Source organism: Gymnodraco acuticeps, unplaced genomic scaffold (assembly GCF_902827175.1).
Source record: "Gymnodraco acuticeps unplaced genomic scaffold, fGymAcu1.1, whole genome shotgun sequence".
Taxonomy (NCBI): Eukaryota; Metazoa; Chordata; class Actinopteri; order Perciformes; family Bathydraconidae; genus Gymnodraco; species Gymnodraco acuticeps.
Window position 1 is genome coordinate 1 of NW_022990422.1, and position 10,775 is coordinate 10,775.

A 10,775-nucleotide genomic window follows, 5' to 3' on the forward strand; every position below is an offset into this window, starting at 1 on the left:
CTGTGGATGTAGTTGCCGTAGTTATAGTAGATGCAGTTGCTCTGTCAGGTTGCTGTGGATGTAGTTGCCGTAGTTATAGTAGATGCAGTTGCTCTGTCAGGTTGCTGTGGATGTAGTTGCCGTAGTTATAGTAGATGCAGTTGCTCTGTCAGGTTGCTGTGGATGTAGTTGCCGTAGTTATAGTAGATGCAGTTGCTCTGTCAGGTTGCAGCAACACTGCGGTGGTTGCTCTGCATCATCAGTCTCATTAACAGTCTGCTGTCGTCCCTCCTTCTGAAGAGCTAACAGGAGCTAACAGCAGCTAACAGAAGCTAACCGTGTCTGTCAGTGTGTCTCCGGTCCGTTAGTTGCCGTTTGCCGGTTGTTTTCCCGGTGACTCACCGCCGTACGTGTCTCTGCTTCTCAGCGAGGCGCGCGGCCGGCTGGGCGGACGCGCGCCGGGTCACCATGGCAACCTGCCCGCAGCTGCAGTGAAACAAATAGGTGGATATTTAGTTATATAGTGAATATTAATCCGTATAACGCTAAATATAATCTATCTATCTATCTATCTATCTATCTATCTATCTATCTATCTATCTATCTATCTATCTATCTATCTATCTATCTATCTATCTATCTTATGTTTTAATACCTGAGCGTTTTGTTATTCTCCGTTGTTTTTTTCTTTTGTTCATGCCCTCAATATGAATTATTGTAATGAACCTGATGTTTAGATAATGTGCCTTTTTCAGATTGTATTTAAACAATTGTTTAATAAAATCTAAATTAAAGAAGGAATCAGTGCACCAAAGCAATAATACGGAAATATATCATGGAGGAACGGCAAAAGCAGTGGGATGAAGGAAAAAGGGTTTATAAAATACAGGAAAAAGGAGGAGGTTTTAAAACAACTACTGAGCAAAACATTATTACAAAACTGAGATTAGGGCACACAGGATTAAATACAACATTGCATCTAATTGGGAAACACCCATCAGCAGCATGTGATGTGGATCAGACGAAGAAACGGTCCGACATGTTATCTGACTGATAGATAAAACATACAGAGAGAAACTGAAGAGAAAGGTAAATAAATGTGGAGTAGTATTGTTTAATCTTAAGAACTTCTTGGGTTGCGAGAAGGGCAACTGTATTTGAGTTCTTAAAAAGTTGTTTATTTTTGTTTTTTATAATTGTTTCTTCCTTGTAGCTCACTGATATGTCCCCCATGATTTGTGGTCCACACTCCAGCAGAGTAGGTGGCGGTAATGCACCTTAAACGTCATGATAATAAACCCTGAAGCGGAACCAATGTGCCATGTGTTTGTTTGGACTCGAGCTACCTCCACGGCACCGCATCCGGACCATGACTTCCTGTGAATCTCAGCGTCACTTCCTGTGAATCTCTCATAAAGACGGGCTTGGCGGAATCTCCGCAGGTCGAATTTTTCTGGTTTGTTTGGTGAATCCGTCTGCATCGGAGCCATCAGAACCGCAACCATGGTGAGTGGTCATCCGGGGAGAGAGGGAGCGGGCTGGCGGCTGCTGGGGAGGATGATTTATCCCGGATCGGCCCGGTTAGTCCTGGGTTGGTGTAATGGCGGGAGTCTGGGTAACGTCGCTCTTACGTCGGTTAACGGATCGATAATGATTGTATTTCTTGTTTAGTGTTCACACAACCCGGTCCGTTAACGGCTCTGTGAAACAGCCGGTAACTCACCGGTGTTTACGTGTCTGTTAGCCGTTAGCTGCCCGGTGTCGTGAGTTAAGGTCCATGAATGAAAGCTGTTATGTTGCAACGAGCTAAAGCTAGCGATGCTAAGCTAATAGTATTTAGTTTATTGATACTCTGCACGTGTCTTCTTCACAACTGTACTCTGCGGCAGAAGTACTCCGATGATACACTGAAGTACAAGTAGAACAGACGCCTTTATTGTCCTTACACATGTACAGTGGAAAGAGCAGAGCTACTCCGAACATTCAGAAATATACAACAACAAAAACACACAGCATTCATACCTGTGTGTCACAAAGTGCAGGAATGATATTCAGTAGTACAAAGCCGAGTGTTGACGTGTGTCTGTTAGCCGTGAGCTGCCCGGTGTCGTGGGTTAAGGTCCATGAATGAAAGATGTTATTGAACACCGGGTCAACGAGCTAAGGCTAGCGATGCTAAGCTAACATGATTTAGTTTATCACGTGTCTTCACAACAGCAGTTACTCTCTGCGTCACAGTTACTCAGAAGCGGGAGAAGTACTCAGATTATATACTTAAAAACAAGTAGATTAGGAAGCTTTATTGTCCTTATACATACTCCTTAAGGTAGCATCAAACATTCAGAAATATACAACAACAAAGACACACAGCATTCATGTTTGTGTACAAAATAAAGTGCAGGCATTATATTCAGTAGTACATATCCTATATATTATGAATACATTTAAGTGAGTTCAGCACAGGCATGGGTTATTGCACAGGGGACGAAGACTAGATTCAAGTCTCATCACGTGCTCAGCAGCTACAGTAGATATGCAAATGAAGAACTGAAGTCCTCCAACAGAGCAACATGAGTATATATATATATATATATATATATATATATATAGGACATAGAACAGATAAACAGTGCAAGAGAATGTTTTGAGATGTGCAAGTAAATACAAATAGTGCAAGAAGAGTATTTACAAGTTAATGGAATATGATATATAGATGACTAATTAGCTAAGGGATAAAGTGCAATGATCTCTCTGGGGAAGAGACTTTCTTTGAGTCTTTGTTTAAACTCACCTGAAGCGCCTCCAGCAGGTCACACAGGTGAGTTCCCTGAGAGGGCCGGGTCTACTTTCTGTACTAATACTTGAGAACAAGGTACTTGTGGGTTATCTGTGGCCACTTTTTAATAGCGGGTAGCTGGCTCCTCCGCGTGAACCTTTGACCTTAATGTTTGTTATTTTGAGAAACGTAATGATTCTCTCTTCGTTGCGGCGAAGAGTTATTTAGAGTCTGGAAAAAGATAACCCACACGTACCCTGAATAATACTTACCTGAAGAAGGGACGAATATACTGTATCTCCGGTTTCTATAATGTGTTTTATTCATGACTTAAACACTTTTTTTAGATTGTAAGGGGAAATGTTGACTGTGCGTTACATGATGATGTCACTGAGGCTGTTTCTGATTGGTCCTCAGACGGTGGGGAAGAGCAGCAAGATGCTGCAGCACATCGACTTCAGGATGAGGTGCATCCTGCAGGACGGCCGCATCTTCATCGGCACATTCAAGGCCTTCGACAAACACATGAACCTGATCCTGTGCGACTGCGACGAGTTCAGGAAGATCAAGTGAGGATCAGTGTTAATGAAGACGTGTGTACTCGCCAGTTCAGGAAGACCCAGTGCAGTCACTGCGGCTTATTAGTTTCAGAACTCCTTTAAAGGTTTTATTGTCTCAGCAGCTGCAGGGTAGACATGGCAATGCATTTCTCCTGAGCTGAGCTCTAACGCAGCATGTATAAGAAAATACAAAACAGTGCAAGAAGTCTGCATTCATGTAAACAGAACATGAACTTCCCCGCAGAGGGTACATCTACAGTGTTCTCTTAACTTTATGTACACGTCTGCTGTTGAAGAAATGCAACATGTCCCCGAAGGATAAAGGAATGGGATTCCACTAAATGGCATTTAACCCTCCGGTATCATTGTGGACGTTTTTTGTCCAAATGGGTAATTTTTCACTTTTCACTTTGCAGTAACTTTGGTTGTGTTGCTGCAAATGGCCTGATTTTTTGTAACACGGCTATTTTCTCGATCTATTTTGGAATTCCAATTGTTCAAATCGGTCTTTAATTCACTGTGTAACAAATCGACTACGCAAATTAGTCATTCGAGACAAAAATGTCCACTGCAAAAAACATTATATTAAAAGGTTTTTTTCACAACTTTTTTGTGTTCAATCTTTAACCTGTTCAGCCCTGAGCCTGTTTTCCAGGTTTCAGGCTCGAAAATGCCACTAACACAACAAATGATATATCTTCACTTCTAAAAAGGGGTAAATTAATAATTTTTTTTCTCAAAGCAAGGTTACATCTGTGAGTTGGATGTAGAAGTGTCAGAATCAATATAGATGTTTTTATTTTAAAGTAAATTCAGATGGAACATAGTAAAAACATGTCAATTCTAATGTCCACCTAAAAACCTTTACTTATAGTGAAAACCACCCTTGCATGATGGGTTAGTAGACGAAAAGCTTTAGGAATCCAAACTATAACATATAATAAGTACCCTGTATCAAGATTGATGCAAAACAAGTGAAATTTGACCTTTTTAGAGAGATTTAGAAAAATAAGTCTAAGCGGACTCACCTCTGGGTAATTTGGGAACCATCGGTTCCATTTGAACTTTTCACTGTAAAAATCATTTTATTACTTTGAATTATCACTATAGGTATTCATTCCATCCAAATACAACTGTTGTGAAAAAAATAAAAAAAACAAAGGCTTACTCTTACAGTGAGCCTCTGAATTAGCCCCGAGCGAAAAATGCTAACCTATTACAGCACCGAAAATCACTCCTCGCTCCCTTATTACTTATCCTAGCTGCACATCCAACACATTGTTTATGATCGCAAGGAGACACAGAATCTAACGGTGCCCACCTGAACAGCCCAACACTGAAAGATACAAACTCGCAAGGTTATCAACAAAAACGTACATCAAAACAAGTGGCGCTAGCGCTAATGCGCTAGGCTAACAATGACTTGCCTTCCTCGTTGTCTGGTCTAAACTGGTCTTCAATGGCATTAAAACGATAAAAACGATGATGTAGTTAATCCATAGATTAATATCCAATGGGGCTGTGTCCCCTTTGAAATGTTCTGATAATCTATAAGCAATAAAACTGCCATTCCGTTATCTGCTGTCCGCTCTGTGCTCCGTGCGCTCTGGGTCCTGCTGCAATTCCTGCTTCTTTACGCTGTAAACAATAAATGAAGTCGGCTGCGTAATGTTGGCACACTGGCTGGCATTCTTTATAGTTTACGCAGGACCATATCTCTGGAACCCATTGGTCGATTCGTGTGATTTACACCTTTTTCTTAACCATCAGAACCAATAGAATCGATGGGCAGTTCCCAAATCTAGTAAACATTACCATAGCGGACGTAATAGAGAAGCAAACGAAGCATATCTGAAAGTGCAAGCCTGGACGGCAATACTTTATACCGAGTATATTGCCATAAATATGATGATTGATTATCAGTAAAAAATTCTACGTGACACAAAGACATTGGATTAACCTTGAGATGCGTTTTTATTCCATTGAACACAACTTTTGATCACAAATCAAAAAAGGTAAGACGTAATTATTGTAATATTTTTGGAACCGGATGTTGTTTACTTTCTCTTTTCTGGCTGATAGCTCCAGGAATTCGAGGTCTTACAGTGATGACATTACATCTGTGGAGTCTGTGGAGTCTCAGCTTTAAATCGTATATCTTGTTTGTGCAGTTAAGATAGTAATAAGGGCATTTCTACCGTGTGTTGTGTGTAAAAAAGCGTTAGCATTAGTTAGCATTGTTTCGCTCAATGCTAATTCAAAGGCTTGGTATTACTCTTGTGTTTTTTCTAGCTAACAATTGTTCTTATTGTCAGTTAGCGGAGTTTCTTACCTTTAAAAGGGTATGAAACATTAATAGTTTCATAAATGTTAAGAAGCCCTGAGACATGTGAGAGAGAAAAAACTGTGGGAGGGGTCCACTGGGGGGACCTTCGGGCTTAACTGGTTAAAGCAACTTCCGCCCTAATAGAAAATATCAAATGTAATCATTTTCAGGGTTTTAACCCTTTAAATGCCATTTTGAATACATGACATGAAACCGCTGGTTTTTTTCATGATGAAAACAGAAAATGAGTTATTTTCCAAAAAATACATATCTGGGGACTGGCTCGATAACGTTGGAGCGTAAAACACACGTGACGTCACTAACAAATCGACGACTGAATAAGTTGGCAACTAATTTGGTCGTCGATTAGTTGTTGCACCTCTATTATATAGATGTATTAATGCTGTGTGTCTCTGTGTGAAGGCCTAAGAACTCCAAGCAGCCGGAGCGTGAGGAGAAGAGGGTTCTGGGTCTGGTTCTGCTGCGCGGGGAGAACCTGGTGTCCATGACGGTGGAGGGCCCACCCCCTAAAGATGTGAGTGAGCTACATGTGTGTGTGCGTGCACGTGTGTATCCTCTGCGTGTGTATCCTGTGTGTGCATCTATTTCCTCCCTTTTGTGTGTAAAACCTACGAAGAGGAGAAAGAAGTTTCCCCGTGAGGGGTTAATAAAGTATGTCTTCTAACTTCTTGCTAACTCCCTCTCTCCTCACAGACGGGCATTGCTCGCGTCCCATTGGCCGGCGTGGCAGGAGGCCCAGGTGTGGGTCGTGCGGCGGGACGAGGTGTCCCTGCTGGAGCTCCGATGCCTCAGGCTCCAGCTGGGCTCGCTGGACCCGTCAGAGGAGTGGGCGGGCCTTCACAGCAGGTAACCATGGAGACTAAAATGTGATAACAGCTCTGAGGCCGGAGGTATTACTTTGAAGCCAGTTTAACAGAACAAGGGTTTCTTAAACTGGACCCTGAACTAAGCTCCGGATCAGAGACAACGGGCTCCATGAAGCGGGCTATCAGCTGTCTGTGAACTCTTTCCTCCTCAGAAAACAGGGAGCGTCATTTGACTCGTAAAGCGCATGAAAACGATCTCTCGCCGCCTCTTTTCCAACTGATGGCAACACAAAAATCAGACCGCCTGTTGCTGCGAAATAGAGACGACTATTGGAAGAAATGAACATATTCCAAAGGGTGACATTATGGTTTTACGGAATTCATCTGCAAGTAAAAGGGACTGGTTTGTGAGCGGCGGTATTTGCTGATTTGAATCCTAAACTATGATTGAACCTGGTCCGGAGCAGTTTGTCTCCATGGTGATCTAGCCAGGTTAAAAGATGGCCACCTTCTTAGTACGGAAAACTCTTTCGGCTCAACATAGCTGATGCCCCCTAATCTGGTTTCGTAGTCACCCCTCTGGTATGTGTGTGTTCAGGTAATGACTTCCTGTTTGTCTCCAGGTGATGACCCCCCAGGGCAGAGGGACGGTTGCCGCGGCAGCAGCAGGAGCCAGTATCGCCGGGGCCCCGACTCAGTATCCACCTGGACGAGGAGCCCCGCCCCCAATGGGCCGAGGAGCCCCGCCCCCAGGTGATCAATACTCCCTGAGCACAGGTTCATCTGAAGAGAAACCACTTCAGAACCCCTCCACCTTTAGCGAGGAAATGTACATTATTATTATTATTATTATTAACAAACATTTTTAAAGTGACCATCCCATAATAACACCCGTCTCCTGTCCCCAGGTATGATGGGCCCGCCCCCCGGCAATGAGGCTTCCAATGGGCCCTCCAATGGGGATGCCCCTGGTCGAGGAGCTCCAATTGGGAATGCCCCCACCTGGCATGAGGCCGCCTCCCCCCGGCATGAGAGGTAAGCTGTGTTAGCATGGAGATGCCTTACAGCAGCCAATCAGATGGGAGAGCCATTAATAGCTCCGCCCTCCCTAGCTGACTGACTGTTAAACACTGGAACTTTTGAAAGAACATTCGTCTGTTTGCAACTCTTATATATATATATATATATATATATATATATATATTCCAATTATATAGACTACTAATAGACTATTCTGCACTATTTCTATTGTATTCTATTTACTTGCACTATTGTCTGTTTTATTGTGTTGCTCTGTGGGAGGAGCCTGTGACCTAAGATGTGTATTGATTAGTGCTGTCAAAATTATCGCGTTAATGGCGGTAATTAATTTTTTGAATAATTGCGTTAAAATATTTAACGCATTTAACGCATGTGCAGAATGGCCCGCCCCATACGTGCCACCAGTGGCAGCGCCAGGGTATGGCTGGGGTAGGCGACACCCATACCAAGAAATGGCTTAGCCCCACCATGAAAAATGATGTTAAAGGAAGCAAAATAAAGTCTGCCAACTCGCGCGGAGTAAATTGCACAGACAGCAGTTAGTAAGATTGATTTCAGTAGCCACGGTTTTGAAAAACTTTTGTCACGTAGTGATCGTCTTCTCAATAGAACATCTTTGATAACGGCGTGGTGTTGTTGCAGGAAGTCCCGACGGAGAATACTTTTGCTGTAGTACAGGGGTGCACATAACTGGTACGCAGGTTATGTGCGTAATCTGAAATGCGTACCGTCACTTGTGTCACAAAGCGCATTTGCGTACCGACGTACTTGTGAAGCTTTTCCAGAAGGCGGTTAGATCACCGGACGACAGAGTCGGTCTCCGTGTGCACAGACAGGGCTGCTGTTAACGTCGGTCTGTACAACGGAACTGTGCCAAAACTACGCCAACCGGCTGCGGAGGGAGACTCGCCCCCCCCCCCACTGGAGAACGGCGCTGTCGTTCACACGCTGTGGTCACGAAGTACTCCACTAGTCCCCCCCCCTCTGTCGACTTTCCTGAAGTACTCCCCCGTTGATAGAAAAACACGTAATGAATTAAGACCCCACGGTTTGATGATTGATAGGTGTGTGGGTTGTCTTTCATTTTGACACGCAGAAAATGTTATAATAAACATAGATACTGTATTAAATGGAAATATCCGCCTTCTTTCATTCCCACAACAATATACATAAATAAATGGCATATTTTGGAAAATAGTTCGAATAGTGATTAATCTGATTAATAAATTTTTAAGCTGTGATTAATCAGATTCAAAATGTTAATCGTTTGACAGCCCTAGTATTGATATAACTACACTAGCTATGTACAAATGACAATAAAAGCCTTAAATGAGCTGTAGGCCAATCAGATCTCCCGTTTCCTGACGCAGAGGCGAATGACATCTGTAATGACCTGTATCCAAAGTTGCGTTTTATGTGTGAATTTGAAGCATTAACGGACCTTTCCTTCTGTTGTAGGACCTCCCCCACCTGGCATGAGACCGCCTCCCAGACCCTGAAGCCCCGTCCCCTCAGACTCACCTGTTGTATAGGTTTTTCTTTTTTTAATGTTTTGTGTTTTTTAAATAAAGTTTCTTCAGGATGGTTTGAATTTCTGCCTGGCTGTCAGTTACTATATCAACCTGGAAGACTAATATGTACCTGTATCACATGACTCAGCAGGAGAGGACTCTTTAAAGTAGAGACACTATACTGATATACACCTGAACATCAGCAGGAGAGGACTCTTTAAAGTAGAGACACTACATACTGATATACACCTGAACATCAGCAGGAGAGGACTCTTTAAAGTAGAGACACTACATACTGATATACACCTGAACATCAGCAGGAGAGGACTCTTAAAGTAGAGACCACTACATACTGATATACACATGAACATCAGCAGGAGAGGACTCTTTAAGTAGAGACACTACATACTGATATACACCTGAACATCGGCAGGAGAGGACTCTTTAAAGTAGAGACACTACATACTGATATACACCTGAACATCAGCAGGAGAGGACTCTTTAAAGTAGAGACACTACATACTGATTACACCTGAACATCAGCAGGAGAGGACTCTTTAAAGTAGAGACACTACATACTGATATACACCTGAACATCAGCAGGAGAGGACTCTTTAAAGTAAATACACTACATACTGATATACACCTGGACATCAGCAGGAGAGGACTGTTTAAAGTAAATACACTACATACTGATATACACCTGAACATCAGCAGGAGAGGACTGTTTAAAGTAAATACACTACATACTGATATACACCTGAACATCAGCAGGAGAGGACTCTTTAAAGTAGAGACACTACATACTGATATACACCTGAACATCAGCAGGAGAGGACTCTTTAAAGTAAATACACTACATACTGATATACACCTGAACATCAGCAGGAGAGGACTCTTTAAAGTAGAGACACTACATACTGATATACACCTGAACATCAGCAGGAGAGGACTCTTTAAAGTAGAGACACTACATACTAGGGGTGTAACGGTACACGTACCCGTACCGAAATTATTCGGTACGGGCCCTTCGGTTCGGTACAGGTGTGTCCCGAAGTGTACCGAACGAATATAACGTTAAACGTAAAAAATTGAGAACGTGAACAACTTCTTGGAAGTAATCTCAGGTGCTGCGTCGCAGCATTCAGAGTAATTTGCTCACATCGGGTTCAACGCGTCATAGAGCGAGCAAGTCATTTAATTGGACGAGAGGCATACTATGAGAGCTGGTCAGAGGGATGCGTTCAAATGTAGTCAGTAATTTGAGGAACTATCGAAATGGCGAATGCAGATAAAGTTGAGCTGAAAATCCTCCAGCATCATTGAAGTCTCCGGTTTGGGAACATTTTGGTTTCGCAGTTACGTACAAGGATGACGGACAAAGACAGGTGGACCGAACCAAAGCTGTTTGTCGGCATTGTTCAACTAAAATTGGTTACGTGGCTGGCAATATATCAAACTTGCACACTCATTTGAAAAGGCATCACCCGAACGTGAATATCACCGGTACCAAAAGAAAAAAGACTGAAGTGCAAACCCAACTCCCACTAGCATGTAAGCCTCCACCACTCGCAGAGGGTTCAGACCGAGCCAAAGCTATTACAAACGCCAAATATCCTTATGTTGCCATGTTAGCAAAGCGCTACCTGGCTGTATCTGCTACCTCTGTCCCTAGAGAGGGTGTTCTCCACAGAGACATTGTTAGAGCCAGCAGATCTGCCCTTTCAGCAGCAATGTGGACAAGTTCATCTTTCT

General features: G+C 42.9%; 1 protein-coding gene across 1 annotated transcript; it reads left to right on the forward strand.

Annotated features, from left to right (window-relative positions):
- Positions 1-1,328: 1,328 nt before the first annotated feature.
- snrpb (small nuclear ribonucleoprotein polypeptides B and B1) lies at positions 1,329-9,100 on the forward strand. The gene is given in 8 exon segments (XM_034224992.1): positions 1,329-1,485; positions 3,173-3,324; positions 6,065-6,176; positions 6,356-6,508; positions 7,092-7,221; positions 7,377-7,399; positions 7,401-7,503; positions 8,968-9,100. Coding segments are annotated over 8 exon segments (717 nt in total). The 5' UTR covers positions 1,329-1,482; the 3' UTR covers positions 9,009-9,100.
- The last annotated feature ends 1,675 nt before the right edge of the window (positions 9,101-10,775 follow it).